Here is a 15,061-nt window from a genome sequence, read left to right on the forward strand (position 1 = left end):
GACCTTGCCTCCAGTAGCACAGAGCAGAACCCTGGCCCCTCCCAAAAAGCATTCTGGGGCCATTGTTTTACTACTGACTTGGAGGGAACAGTGTAATTTAATTCAATTGCCAGAGCAACTGAGGTTTAAAATGCAGCAACATTAGAGTCAACCCAGCACCATAAAGCATCTGAAATGTCTTACTGGTGTCTTTATGCCTGGATAACTCAAAAAGGTCCACATGAGATTTTTACCTACTTTCCCAAAGGAAAGTTTACCTTTCAACTGAGAATAAGAAATTTCAGCCAAAGTGGGTTTTGTTTCGGGGACAAGGGCACAATAAGCCTCTAAAAATAGAGGCATTTGGGCTGAAATGACTTCTCATCTACTACTGTAGCGCGTTGTAAGCATGGCACTGTAATGAGAGAGGCCACTGGAGATCTGGAGAGTAGAAGAGGCAACGTTAACAGCAGCAACAGTATATCCGGCCAATTATTAAAGATGCATTGGAGATAACTAAATACCATGAGCGGGATGCGGGTATCCATTGTGTTTCCGTATGTGTTAACCAAGGGCCACATTTTTTAATTTGAGTGCCTGAAAGCTAGGCACCTAAATAAGCATTTAGTTGCCTAACATAGGCATTTAGGTCTTCAGTACATTTTAAGTCTCCAAATGTGTACACGTGGCCCTGAGCCTTTATCTTGTTCTCAAGTCCGATGAAAGCTGCACACTGATGTAGATTGTTTTCAATATTGCTGGATCCAGAGTACCACTTTGTGACCAGAGAACAAATGCAGAAAGAAATTGATGCTGGCGAATTCATTGAGCATGCGGAGTTCTCTGGAAACATGTATGGAACAAGGTATGTAACTGTTACACTGTATCCAATAGCTCATGTGGACTACGGATTGCCCTGAGATGATGGGGAAATATTTTAACTTGCCATGACACTATTCTCTCCCTAGTCTAAGCTTTTCACTCTGGCAGCAAGTCTGCTATTAATTTTATTCTGTCACTAGTAATTGGTGACATTCACCCTTGTGCAAAAGGTCAGTATCAGGCGTGTGCAACATTCAAATTTTGCTTAAGCCCCAAGATTTGAGTGCGAGATGGTTCATAGTGCTCATGCTGGCCCTTCACAGAGGTAGATTTCACTCAACAGAATGTTTATAGTGCTCTTCACCTTCAAAGTGCTCTACAAAGATTAATTAAACAAAATGGGACTTAGATTCTTCATTCACTCCCTGTGTTATCCAAAGGCCTGCGTGTGATCAGATCAGTGGTGAAAGCAAGTGACACACGACTCAATCTGGTACAGTAACTTTTACAAATTAATAAATTCTCTCTGGTGTTAGCACCTGCAATTAGGATTTAAGTGTAAAGTGGATTTTAAAATAGCATTGCTACTGGCATAAAAGTGATCATCAATGAAACACTAAGTAAGCTGCAATATAAATTAAAAGTCAGATATCTTACTTAACACAAAATCTCTGACAATTATTACAGCCCAGGTTGGATCCGAATGGCAAAAGTAAAATAAGTGCTATTGTTTTCTAAGATACCAAATCAGTAATAGAATGAGTTGATTTTAAAATTGCGAATACCCCTTTAGGGTGAATGGAAATGCTTTAAAAATATATGCAAAAAAAGTCTAAATTTCCAAAACAACTTGTGATTTTGGGGGCCAAACTTGACAGTTTAAGGAGACCTGCCTTTTAGAGGTCGGGTGCTCAGCATGTTTTGAAAATCAGGCCCCTTTCAAGTGTCTCAAAAAGTGGGGCAACCAAAATCACATCACTTTAAAAAAATTAATCCTAAACTTGAGTGTATTATCAGAATATAAAATTACAGATCAATACATTTTAAAAACAAATTAAAATAATTTTCTCTCACTTTACAGTATCTGCCTACACTTCACTTCTAGTTTCTGTGTCTCTTGAAAGATTAGACGTTATTTCCCTAAGGCAACATAAGGAAGGCCGCTTCCTGCTTTACTCTAGCATTTCTGATGTCACTGGCTTGCTCAGGAGGAACACGTAATCCTGACCTTCGATCTCAGCTGTTAGAAACCTTCCAACTCACCTTGAAGGAGAAACCAATTTCAAGCCTCTTGAATCCATGGATTCAAATCTGCTAAGGGGAGTTGGCCTTTGAACAGGATTTTCAATTTAATCCAGGCAGTCCCTCTTCTGGGATACCTCTCAGCCCCAAATGGCAATGGCTGTTGTTTGGTCAGGAGAGTGTAACACAAACTCCTCTGCCAGGGAAGTCATTGGGCATGGGACAGACCAAAATGTGGCAATCAGTTGGGTGTGATCGGTGTGAACGTTTAGGACCCTGTCTGCTCATACATGAGTTACCAACTAAAGATTAAAAGAAAAAATGCCAATACAGAGTGAAATGCAGAGTTTATTTTTTGCTCACAGGAGAAGCCAGTAAAATAAGAATTCTGTTTTTTCCCCTCTGTGGAGGTGGTTGCGAAGAGATCTGACTGTACCACCATGTTCTGCCATCCTGTTTCAATCTCTTGCACTAGCAAAGTTGCACACTCTGTGCTTTTCTGGAAGAATTCTGTGGTCAGGTGTTAGTGACTGGCTGGGGCTCTTCCCTCTGAGTCAGGGGGTTGGAGGTCCTGGGGTGGTTTTGGTCAGATCCTGCCCCTGGGAGGAATGGGTGGCTGGGTCTTGTCTGTCACTCACTCCACAGTGGCAGCTCCTGTGCTATGGGGCTAGCGGGGCTTGGCTGTCTGCTCTGGGCATTGCAATCTATGGGGTTGCAGCGTCACTCAGGTTTGGCCCTGCCCCCCTTGACTGGACCAAATTTGTGTGAATGGAGTTGTGACCTGGCTCATGGGGTTGCAGTGCCACTCACTCAAATTTAGCCCACTTGGACTCCCGTTGTCATGACAGCTGGGCTAACTCTGAGTGGGTCTGGGACCCTAGAGGTTGCCGTAACTGGATCAGGGAGGCAAGCCCAGCCAGCTCCATGGGACAGGAGCTGCCACGCGACCCTTTGAAACATTCTGACGACCCAATTTTGGGTCTTGACCCACAGGTTAAGAAATCCTGCCCCACTAGCGTATGCCCTGAAACATGGTGATGCCATTCTTCATACAATATTGTCCTTTTCAGGAAGACCTTTCATCCCAAAGCAATAAAAGCAATCCTGAAACGCAGTCGCCTTTGAGCTGCAGCCAGCTAGTGCTCACACCATGCTGGCAGAGAGGGGAAATGTTAACCGAGGAAATTAGGAAAACCCTGAAGGCTTACTAAAAGTGTGGTAGAAGAAAACAGAGAATTTAAGGCCATATCCAAGAGATCTAATCCTTTCATGACTGAAAGCTAGCATGCTTTTTCCAAGACATTTTGGTGATGAGAAAGATATAAGAACCTGAACCAAAGAAAAATTAGCTTACTCCAGGAGGTGTGTCAGTCATTTTGGAAAACAAACGCGCCCACAGACACCGCTTCTCTGATCACAAGGGCTAAGATTTTTCAGAGTGATGGTTCTGGATGCTTAATTGGAGACCATTTAAAGGAGCCAGTGTTCCAGAAAGTGCTGAGCAGCCACTCACTGAGAATCAGGCCCCTGTTAGATGCCTCAGGTTAGGCACCCAAACTCAGTTATCCCTCTGGAGAGCCGTGACCAAGATCTTTGCCACTGTAGGGTCCAGTAATGTGAGGTGCTGAGAAATCGCGAGGAGTGGAAGAGACAGCACCTGGGGGATCTCATGTGCTTAAATCTGAGGAGGGGGAGAGGGGAGAGAGTCTTTGCACGCTTAGTGTTAGAGCAATTTTTGTGGATTTGTGACAAACCAGTCGAAGCCATAGCTCTAGTCGCTAACATCTTCTGCAGTTTGGGGGGGAAGAAAGGAGAACTGCAATCCAGCACAGTCAGTGAGATCGATGTGCAAGGCACAAAGCTCGTAGATCTCCGTGTTTGTATAGTGTTTGCAGCGATGATGATAAGGTGGGTTTAAAGGCTTTAGGACAGGATTAATGTGGAAATCCCAAGAATAACTTTGAAAGCCGGGACTCGTGTCACCTGCTGCAGCAGGAGGGGTCTTGTTAAATCCGTTCCTAACTCCAGCTTTCTGCTCCATCTTGTTAAAACAATTCTGGGAAGAGGAGTGTGTCCCCCTTTTTCCATCTATCGTTGGTATTTGTAGGGCCGCCATCACCGTAGCATCTGAGCACCTCACCATCTTTAATGTATGTATCCTCACTGCATCCCTGGGAGGAAGGGAAGGGCTATTATCGCTGTTCTGCGGGTAGGGAACCGAGGCTCAGAGGGGACAGATGACTTGCCCGAGGTCGCACAAGAAGTCTGTGTTGCAGCAGGGAGTTGAACCCAGGTCTTGCAAGTCCCAGGCTACCACCCTCACCGCTGGGCCATCCTTCCTCTCCATTTACCGAGCAGGAGCTTGCCTTGCCTGTGTGTGTCTGTGATCAGTACGTGTGGCTTGAGGTGAGACTTCTGGATGTGAGGTCTGTCGTTCTGAAATCGTGGCGGTAATCTCTGCAAACCTGCTAAAAGGAAACGGAACTAACTCTCTCCTCTTTTCCACCATTCAATCATAGAATCATAGAATCTCAGGGTTGGAAGGGACCTCAGGAGGTCATCTAGTCCAACCCCCTGCTCAAAGCAGGACCAAACCCAACTAAATCATCCCAGCCAGGAGCTGGGACAACACCTCAGGGTTCCTTCGACCTGAGATGGGGTTTGTCCTCCAGGCTTAAGCTTAGGTGGAGCTATACCAGGGGTCGGCAACCTTTCAGAAGTGCTGTGCCAAGTCTTCACTTATTCACTCCAATTGAAGGTTTCGTCTGCCAGTCATACATTTTAACCTTTTTAGAAGGTCTCTTTCTAGAAGTCGATAATATATAACTAAACTATTGTTGTATGTAAAGTAAATAAGGTTTCAAAATGTTTAGAAGTTTCATTTAAAATTAAATTAAAATGCAGAGCCCCTGGACCTTTGGCCAGGACCTGGGCAGTGAGAGTGCCACTGAAAATCAGCTCGCGTGCCGCCTTTGTCACACGTGCCATAGGTTGCCTACCCCTGAGCTATACAGTGCTGCTCCCTCCATCTCTGTGGCATGGAAAGTGCTGGTGGCTGGGGGAAAGGGGGGGAGAGAATTGGGTGGGAGTTAGTGGGAGAAATGAGCAGGGCAAAGGACAAGAATAAGAATGGAAAAATAATACCCAAGTAAAATGAGAGACAGGAGGAGGAGGTGGAAAAGGTTGGGGGGTGAGCAAGGGGAAAACAGACAGGAAACATGATGATGATTTTAAAGAAGTGCTCTTGTATAGCACTCTTCCATCCATAGGTCTCCAAAAGCATTCCCAAGAAGATTGGAATCATTATCCTTATTTTAATGATGGGGAAGCTGAGGCGTAGAGAGAAGAAATGTCTTCCTGAAGGTCACCCAGCAGGCCCGTGTCAGAGCTCCGTGTAGAACCCAGGACTTCGGAGTCCCCCTCCAGTGCTCTTGCCATAGCAAGCACGCTGACAATTAGGGAACACCGTGGTGGAGAATCCCAGGTGCAGATGGGTTAGAGGTGAGGTCTTCCACTCAAAGCAAGTTGGGAACCACAGCGCTAATGGGTTTCACTGCTCCCGGTGGAATCAGAGCTCTGTTAGGGAGGCCTTGCTTCCACCACAATATCCTTGGCCTAGGGGGACACCACAGCTCAGGAAACAGGATTCCCTAGGAATCATGCCCCACACCTGTCTGGAGTGAGCTCATCTCCTCAATCCTGCTGTGGGCAGCCGCGGCTTCACTGTCCTAATTGGATGCAGAAGAGGGTCTTGGGAGAGAAGGAGGGGGTAGGGACTGAGCAGATCCATTCAGGGAGATGTCCCATGTGTAAGAGGCAGCAGGGAAGGAGGCAAAGACACAGTGGTAGGAGAAGTGGACAGATGGGCAGGCAATCCATGGTAGCAGTAGCCCAGGTGAGGGAGAGTATAATCATTCGCATCCAAACCGTACACCCAGGGAGAGGAGGTGAACAGCACATAGACAATGCGGAGACAAAAGCGAACAGCCGCACCCGTCTCTTAGAGGTTGTTTAGTCTCATCTTGTCTCTGTAGTGCTGTCCTGACAGTTTTGCCATGTAACTGAGAATCAAAATATGGACAGAACATTAGCCCGTCTACTGAAAGGTCAGCTGTTTGTTTGGTTTTTTTGGTCAGGTTTCATTAAAGTCATGAAGTTCATAGGCAGTAAGTGTTTTACTGATTAGAACTGGGAGAATTATTCTTACTATAACAATTCAGGAGAATATAGGCTGCATTTAGCACCCATCTGCATTTTAGCACCATGGGTCACTTTTACATAAAAAGGGTCTGCTGTACAGACAGATACTGACAAAAGGAATGCTTGGTCACACACACACTATAGCAACTGCTGTCATACTAGCAGAGTATGTCTGTCCACACTCAGCTTGTAATCAGATAGCGCGCTGGACTAGCAGACCTCTTGAGGTCCCTTCCAGCGCTACATTTCTAGGATTCTATGAGCACCTGTGGGGAGGGCCTGGGATCAGATTTGGGTGGGGGCGAAGGTTCTAGGGTGACCAGATGTCCCGATTTTATAGGGACAGTCCCGATATTTGGGGCTTTTTTTTATATTGGGTCCTATTACCCCCCCACCCTGTCCCGATTTTTCACACTTGCAGCCTGGTCACCCTAGAAGGTTCACAAGAGGAGTCACAGCTTAACCTCTGCCTGAGGGTATGAAAGCCTTCTCTAAAGAACTGCTCTTTCTCTTATCCTCTGTTGCCACCATGTGGCCACTCAGTTTAACTAATTTAACCCTCCGTAGCCACCTCAAAACATTTTCTCAGTTTTTCTTCTCTTATTTATCCTTTGTCGTACATGAGTGCCCAGGAGCCCCGGCCCCAGCCACAGACCAGAACCCCGTTGTGCTAGGAGTTGTACAAACCCAGAAGAAGAAGATGGTCCCTGCCCCAGGGACCTAACACCCATTTATTATAGTATTCAGATAATTGGAGTCACTGCTCTTTAGATGTTAGTTTGTTCTAAGAGGATCATAGAGAGCATTTGGAGGGAAGGGCAAGGCATATCAGATGCAGCCCACAGTGGGGAAAGCATATGATTATCTTTGCCAGTCCAAAGGAAAAATATTTTTATACTCATCTTCTTAACTTGGTATCTTCCAAGACTGGCAAATGCTATGAAGCATACTGCACTCTTCAAGAGAATTTATTAGTATGGAAACTTGTGACCTCTTGTAGAGAAGTAACCTTGTTCAGTGGCTTTTCCTCCTTAGTCCAAAGTCATAGATTCCCGGGCCAGAAGAAGGCCACTGTGATCATCTAGTCTGACGGCCTGTGTAACACAGGCCAGAACTTCCCCCCAAAATAATTCCTATAGCAAATCTATTAGAAAAAACATTGTCATGATTCAAAAATTGTCAGTGATGAACAATCCATAACAACGCTTGGTAAATGGTTCCGCTGGTTAATTACTTTCACTGTTAAAAATCTGTGCCTTATTTACTGTCTGAGTTTGTATAGTTTCAACTTCCAGCCATTGGATTGTGTTATACCTTAGTTCTGATGTTGCCACCCTTGTAGTCCTTAGGGATTTGTAGGGGCTTTGGAGTTTGAGCCTCTTCAAAGGAACGATGTCATTGTTAGCCTGTAACTAAGATGCTCTGTGTTTACCTCAGTGGAATGCAATGCCATCTCGTTAGCCATTTCCACACACTTCATTTATCTTGATGTAGCCATATGCCCTTGTGTGAAGCTCTAGGCACCTATATGGTTTTGTAAGAATATGTCAGATTCTGTGGTCTCAGCCTACAAAATCTAATTCTCCAGTGCCCACCATAAAACGCCGCCCGCTTTGCCAGCCCCTTGTGAACAATTTATTCCCTCACCGCGGCCCCCCTTCAGGGCAAGCCTGGGAGAATACCGGTAGCTAGGCCTTCCAGCTTGTCCGGTAGGCCAACATAGGTGGTCCATCTGGGAAAAGGGGGTGGAGGAAATCTAGAGTTGGGGACCAGTTACTGAGACAGTCCTGCTAGCCATCCCCTCCTATTGAATCCAAGGAGCTGTGATCTAGTCCCTTTGCAGACTAGAACTGCTGCAGTTTCCCAGGAGACAACGATTAACGAGATCTGTACCAATACTGATGCCTGGCTGTGTTATAGCACTTCTATCTGTAGCTCTCGAAACGCTTCCCAAAGGTGAGCAGTATCATTATCCCAATTTACAGCTGGGGAAGCTGAGGCAAAGAGAGGAGAAGTGACTTGCCCAAGGTCTCCCAGCAGGGTAAGCTAGGAATTGGACCCGGGTCTCCTGAGTCCCCTGTATTATGCCCTATCCACGAGGCTACACTGCCTCCGTTTCTGAAATCTCCACTTCTAGTTCACTCACCTCCATCTTGTGACTACGTGGGAGACACCTCTAGGGACAGGGGCTGGGAAATATCAGTGCAAAAGAGAACGTCAGTGGTGCCGCATAGATTGTGAACGGTTCTTAATGCACGAGGAGTAGATAGCTAAGGTTCCCTGCACAGCATCCCCACCCCAGTGTCCAGTAACCAACTTCTTCTCTCCCTTCCCCCCAGTAAAGCTGCAGTGCAGGCCGTGCAGGCACGGAACCAGATCTGCGTCCTGGATATCGACTTGCAGGGCGTCAAGAACATTAAGAAAACTGACCTGAAGCCGATCTACATCTCTGTCCAGGCTCCGTCCATAGAAGTCTTGGTGAGTGATCCAATTAATGGATGAATTCAGTGAAGTGATGAAAATTTCCTGCCTCCCCTCCATTGATCAATTTACTTATATAACCCACAAAACAGGTAATGGATTTTGATCAAACCTCTGCCTATCCTCTCTCCTCCCGGCTCCTTGTGTTAGCTTTGTGCACGTTCAGCCTTTTCTTTAAAAGGCTCCATCTCCCATGCTCCTTCCTTTGCTTCTCTCAGATCCTCTTCATTGTCTGATCTTCCCATCTGCCATGTGTCTCAGCGCCTGCTTGTGCTTGAAGCTGTGTTGATGTTAGTTTGCAAGCTCCTTAGGCACAAGTGGGAAAACTACGGCCCGCGGGCCACATCTGGCCCACGGGACCATCCTGCCTGGCCCCTGAGCTCCCGGCTGGGGAGGCTAGCCCCTGGTCCCTCCCCTGCTGTCCCCCTTCCTCCGCAGCCTTACCTCGCCACGCTGCCAGCGCTGTGGCCCACCGCTCCTGCCATGCAGCGTGGTGGCGTGACTGGCTCCAGCATGATAAGGAAGCTGGGAGTGGGAGGTCCCAGGGAGCAGAGGGTGGTTGGATGGGGGTGGAGGTTCTAGGAGGGGGCAGTCAGGGGACGGGGAACGGGGGAGGGGGGTTGGATAGGTGTGGGAGTCCCAGTGGGAGGGGGTGTGGATAGGAGGCAGGGGAGTCAGGGTTGGATGGGGGTTGGGACCCAGGGGGACGGTTAGGGGTGGGGAGTCCCAGGAGGGGGTGGTCAGGGGACAAGGAGCAGGGGGGTTTGGATGGGTTGAGGGTTCTGTGGGGGGAGGATAGGGGGCGGGGGCCAGGCTGTTTGGGGAGGCACAGCCTTTCCTACCCAGCCCTCCATACAGTTTTGAAACCCCGATATGGCCCTCAGGCCAAAAAGTTTGCCCACCCCTGTCCTTAGGGCATGGCCTGCCTCGGTCCATGTTTAGGAAAGCTTTTTGTGTGTTTATGATGCTCTCTAGGGGAGGGATAGATCAGTGGTTTGAGCATTGGCCTGCTAAACCCAGGGTTGTGAGTTCAATCCTTGAGGGGGCCACTTAGGGATCTGGGGCAAAAATTGGTCCTGCTAGTGAAGGCAGGGGGCTGGACTCAATGACCTTTCAAGGTCCCTTCCAGTTCTAGGCGATTGGTATATCTCCAATTATTACCTTTATTACTAGTATTCTGGGTACGTCAATATCCATCTATTACAGTAAATCCTAGTGAGGCTGGTATCCTGGGGTAAGACCATGGAACTCTTATCTGTGGTCTCATGTGGCCCCATATATTAATGAATGTATCCCCACAGCTTCCCCCTGGGGTTGAGAAGTGTTGTCACCCCAATTTTATAGATGGGAAACTGAGACAGAGGGATAAAAGTGACTCGCCCAAGCTCACCCAGGGAGTCTATGGCAGAGTCAGAGATTGAACCCAGATCTCCTGAGTCCCAGTCCAGTGACTCCGACAGGACCATCCTTCCCCCACTTTGTTTCTTCTATTTTGTTACCCGAAGTCCATGATGTGAGTGGTGTTCCTCCTTAAGAAGAAGAAAGGCCAGGCCGTGAGCTGCTGCCACAAAACCAGCTCCAAAGTGTCATCTAACAGCTGCCATTTATACCTCCATGGCTGTTCAGTTGGCAGCAGCATTGCAAGAAGCAGCATAGTCCAGCGGCTGAGCACGGGGCTGGAAGCCGGGAGCTCCTGAGGTCAAATCCCAATTTGGACGAGACTTGCATTGTGGCCCGGGGCAAGTCACTTAACTGTTTGCTGAAGTGAGGATATACTTCCTTACATCCCATGGTAGGCGTGCGGCTGTATTGATCCAGGCCAGTACCCACGGCCGGCCTCTTGATCTATTCCTTCTGGCCACAGGAGGTCGGGCTAGACAATTTGATGGTCGTTTCTGGCCATAAACATGATGACTGCGACTTGGAGCCTTTTGAGGGTGGTTGTGATGGCAGTAATGGGGCTTGGGGGCCAGGGCCGACTGTTCTCCTCCAAACGGTGCTTGGAACGTGCATTTACACTTGTCGTCTTTGGGCTGTAGGAAAAGAGACTGCGTGACAGACGGACGGAGTCCGAAGAGAGTCTACAGAAGCGGCTGAACGCAGCTCGCGTAGACATGGAACTTAGTAAGTACAGGAAGCTCGCAGAGGCACAACCCCAGCGGGGACTGGGGGCAGGGGGCAGGCGGGAGGAGAGCACATCAGAGTTTTTGGCGCCTTGTCATACACAGATGTCTAGCTCCCTGTCTCAGGGGTTTATGGAAGGTCCGGCCAGATGAACTGACCATGACTATTTGGCAGCTGGGAGCTAATTGCAGGGGGAAGAGGGGATTCACTGTCCTGGATTGCCAAGGAGGGGCAGGGCCATGTCACCACTTAAACTAGCATGGAAATCGCAGCCGTAAAGACCTCACAGGCACCGGGAACACCTCAGCCTTCCATTGTCTGCGTAAAACTTTAGGCACTAACAGCGAAAATCCTCCTCTCCAGTCCCTTCCCCCTCCTTCTGAAAGATCAGGAGCCCTGATTCCCTTCCCTCACCCCTTGGCACAGCACCAGGGGAAAGATCCCCTCCCCCTGACAAGCAGGAAGGACCTCCTAGCCCCTTCCCACCTCCCCTCACTCCTCCAGACCAGTTCTTCCCATCCCTGGCCTCCACTCCTGTTACATCCTCCCTGCCCCCAGTCCCAGGCATGAGGGGAATGGAGCAGTTCAGTCTCAAAGCTGCTAGAAGGTACTAGGGCCACTGATGTACTGTTCAGCATTACGCTGTTCTTAGTGCTTCAGGGATTGTGTAGAATGAGTGGGGCTTGTTGGGTTTTTTTGTTTTTTGTTTTGTTTTTAACAGTACCGACCACTCTATAAAAATACTTTGATAGCTGTTAACGCACTCCAGGGTGGCTGGGAGCACTAGGTTAAGTTTCAAGATTTTAATTTATTATGAAGTAAAGTGAATTTCACTTTTTAACAGCTTCCCTTATTTCTATCTTAGGTCCTTACGTGGCCCCCATCAGGGTAGTGTCCGAGTGCCTCACAATCTTTAATGTATTTATCCTCTCAACACCCCTGTGAGGTAGGGAAGAGATGCTATCCCCATGTGGCAGATGGGAGAACTGAGGCATAGAGAGGTGAATGACTTGCCTAAGTTGACAGTCTGGTTTTTTGTTTGTTTTTGTTCTGTTTGTACAGCACCTAGCACAATGGGGGTCCCAGTCCATGACTAGGGCTCCTAGGTAAATACATTCACACAGGTAGTCTGAGGTGGAACTGGGACTTAAACCCTGGTCTCCCAAGTCATAGGCTAGTGTTCTACCCACTTGACCTCATCCCCTTTAGGTGCATAGAGTTATGTAAAGGGAAAATCCTAGAGTTGTCTCATCAAACTATACGTCTGCCTTTAAATTGCTGATGCTTTCCTTGTTCTATCCCGTCTTCCACATCCACTCCTCTTACCTGGGAGAATCCTGTGTAGTTTTCAGCTCTTAGCCTGATGCAATCTTAAGACTAGACTTGATCTAAGTAGAACACAGCATGCTCTCCTATAAAACTACTTCACAAGGATGGCTTGACAGAGGAGATTATTAGCAGTGGCTGAAAAGAGCCAACGTTCCTCTTCTGTGTTCTAACTCCTGGTTTGATTCACTAGGTAATGAACCTGGACTTTTTGACCTGATCATCATCAATAATGATCTACAAAAAGCCTATTCTGAACTGAAGGAGATTCTTGCAGAGGTAAGTCATTTAGGGCTCTTCTGCCGGGGGCACGGTCGAAGCCATTGTAAATGGAGAGTCAGCTGTTAGAGAGCATCAGAAGGAAATGCTTGACAAATGTTCCATTTCTGAGAGAAGGCGAAGTGGTAGCTAGGGATATAGCCCTGACTCAGTAAAATGTCCAAGCACATACCGAACTTTTTAAGTATGAGTAGTCCCATCAGCTTCCATGGGATGCTACTCCCATGCTTGACATTAGGCATTTGCTGAAGTGCCTTGCTGACTCAGGGCCTTAAAGAGGGAACTCTGGTATGCAGAGGTTTTTTCCTGGTCCAGGACCATTATTTGCAAAAGTTTAGCCAGGGCAGGGGCCGTGTCTTCTGTAGTGTTGGACTAGGCCAAGCACAGTGACGTTGGTCAGAACGTAATCAGTAAATGCAGTGACCTTCATGCACCCAAAGCCAGGGCCCAGTTGTTGGCTTCATGAGCCCTAAAGCTCACTGCTGTCCAAGCCGTTACTTCTGAAGATTGAACATGGGTGATGTAACAAAGAGCAGAACTTTAAGCTTGGCAGTTAGGCTGGGAGAACTGTATCTTGGAAAGCAGGGCCTCTGAAAAGGACATAGGGGTCCTGGTAGATAACCCACTTAACACAAGCTCCCAGTGTGATGCGGTGGCTAAGAGGGCTAATGGGATCCTTGAATGTATAAGCAGAAGTTTCAAGTAGGAGCAGGGCAGTGGGGTTACCTCTGCTTGTGGAGTTCTGTATCCAGTTCTGTGGTCACCATTTCAAAGAGGATGTTGAAGAATTTGAAAAGGTTCAGAATAGAGCTACCGTATTTTCCGGCGTATAGGGCGACGGGGCGTATAAGACGACCCCCTAATTTTAGAGTTAAAATATAGGTTTTTGGGCTATACTCGCCCTATAAAGACCCCCCCTTCCGAGGTCGTCTTTTAAATCCCAGCCGCGGCTGGGAATCAGAGGGCTCTGGGCTGGCCGCTTCGGCGGGGAGCCCAGAGCCTTTTAAATCCCAGCCGCGGCGGGGAGTCAGAGGGCTCTGGGCTGGCCGCTTCGGCGGGGAGCCCAGAGCCTTTTAAATCCCAGCCGCGGCGGGGAGTCAGAGGGCTCTGGGCTGGCCGCTTCGGCAGGGAGCCCAGAGCCTTTTAAATCCCAGCCGCGGCGGGGAGTCAGAGGCCTCTGGGCTGCCCGCTGCGGCGGGGAGCCCAGAGCCTTTTAAATCCCAGCCGCGGCAGGGAGTCAGAGGGCTCTGGGCTGCCCGCTGCGGCGGGGAGCCCAGAGCCTTTTAAATCCCAGCCGCCCGCTGTTATACCCGGCGTATAAGACGACTTCCGATTTTGGGGGGTTGTTTTTTAATATAGAAAGTCGTCTTATACGCCGGAATATACGGTACAAGAATGATGCAAGGTCAGGAAAATCTGCCTTACAGTGAGAGATTTAAGACTGTTAATCTATTTATTTTAACAAAGAGGATGTGAAGAGGTGATTTGATCGTGGTCTATAAGTACCTGGGAGAAGATGTTTTAACCTAGCAGACAAAGGCGGAACAAGATCTGATGGCTGGAAGCTAAAGTTAGACAAATTCAATCCTTAAGGGGGCCTTTCAGGGAACTGGGGTAAAAATCTGTCTGGGGATTAGTCCTGCTTTGAGCAGGGGGTTGGACTAGATGACCTCCAGAGGTCCCTTCCAACCCTGATATTCTATGATTCTATGAAATGCAGATAGGGAGCAAAGTATGCGTTTTTAACCCTGATAGTGAGACAACCATTAGAACAATTTACCAAGAGATGTGTTGGATCATGTGAAGTCTCTTTAAATCCAGACTGGATGCATTTCTAAATGGTATAGTCCATTTCAGCCATAAAATATGGGCTTGATGCAAGGGTCACTTGATGAAATTCTATGGCCTATTCTGTTCTAGAGGTCAGACTAGATGATCATAATGATCCTTTTTGGCCTTACAATCTATGAAACTATGAATTACTTACAGAGAGCAATATACGATCAATCGTTTTCTTCATCTGCTTGCAGGAAATCCAGAAGGTCCAAGAATCCAAGAAGTCCTGAGTTCAATCTGCTTGGCCGCCATTCCTAACGTGCTTCACAGCATTCTGTTCCAAGAGAGACATTCCCTTTAGCCTGATCCCTTTCCGAGTTACTATGACATTTATAGTAAAAAAAAAAAACCAAAAAGCAAAAACAACTTTATATTGATATTAGCTGGGGCTTCTGCCACTTTGTGTGCGCACACAAAAGCATCCAGTGCTCTTCTAGGATTGCATGGAGATTTCAGGCAGATAATCTGAAAGTCCCTGTACTGTATTTCCTGAGCAGAATTATTCTGAATTCATTTGTATAGCCTGATCATACATACAGCCCATGCTGGCATGTGAAACTGTAAGCAGTAGTCTCCTCCATAGCATTTTTGGTGGATACTCCCTTCCCACCCCTGGGTTGCCTGCACCAGATGCCACCTGCAGAGGGAAACTGCTTAGTATGACCTGACTTGACCTTCCCCCTGCAGACAAATGGGTTAAAGTGTGCAGTGGCATCAGCTGGCCCGAAGTGACCAACTGAGAGAAGAGATGCAATTGAAAAGGAAAGAGACA

The 15,061-nt window shown here is 47.7% G+C and overlaps 1 protein-coding gene across 5 annotated transcripts in view; it reads left to right on the top strand.

The window, feature by feature from the left end:
• Window positions 1–14,637, top strand: part of GUK1 (guanylate kinase 1) — a 37,474-nt gene extending 22,837 nt beyond the window's left edge. For 4 of the 5 annotated variants that reach the window (XM_039524966.1, XM_039524967.1, XM_039524968.1 and 1 more), the window contains 5 exons: window positions 748–844; window positions 8,583–8,721; window positions 10,764–10,848; window positions 12,368–12,453; window positions 14,484–14,637. In XM_039524966.1, the coding sequence (XP_039380900.1) occupies window positions 748–844; window positions 8,583–8,721; window positions 10,764–10,848; window positions 12,368–12,453; window positions 14,484–14,519 (443 nt within the window). In that variant the 3' untranslated portion in view covers window positions 14,520–14,637. Of the gene's footprint in view, window positions 1–747; window positions 845–8,582; window positions 8,722–10,763; window positions 10,849–11,713; window positions 11,850–12,367; window positions 12,454–14,483 lie in introns of all 5 variants that reach the window. The other variant, XR_005594153.1, reaches the window with a different exon arrangement.
• The last annotated feature ends 424 nt before the right edge of the window (window positions 14,638–15,061 follow it).

The sequence above is a fragment of the Mauremys reevesii genome, linkage group 2 (genome assembly GCF_016161935.1).
Source record: "Mauremys reevesii isolate NIE-2019 linkage group 2, ASM1616193v1, whole genome shotgun sequence".
In the NCBI taxonomy this organism is placed as follows: domain Eukaryota; kingdom Metazoa; phylum Chordata; order Testudines; family Geoemydidae; genus Mauremys; species Mauremys reevesii.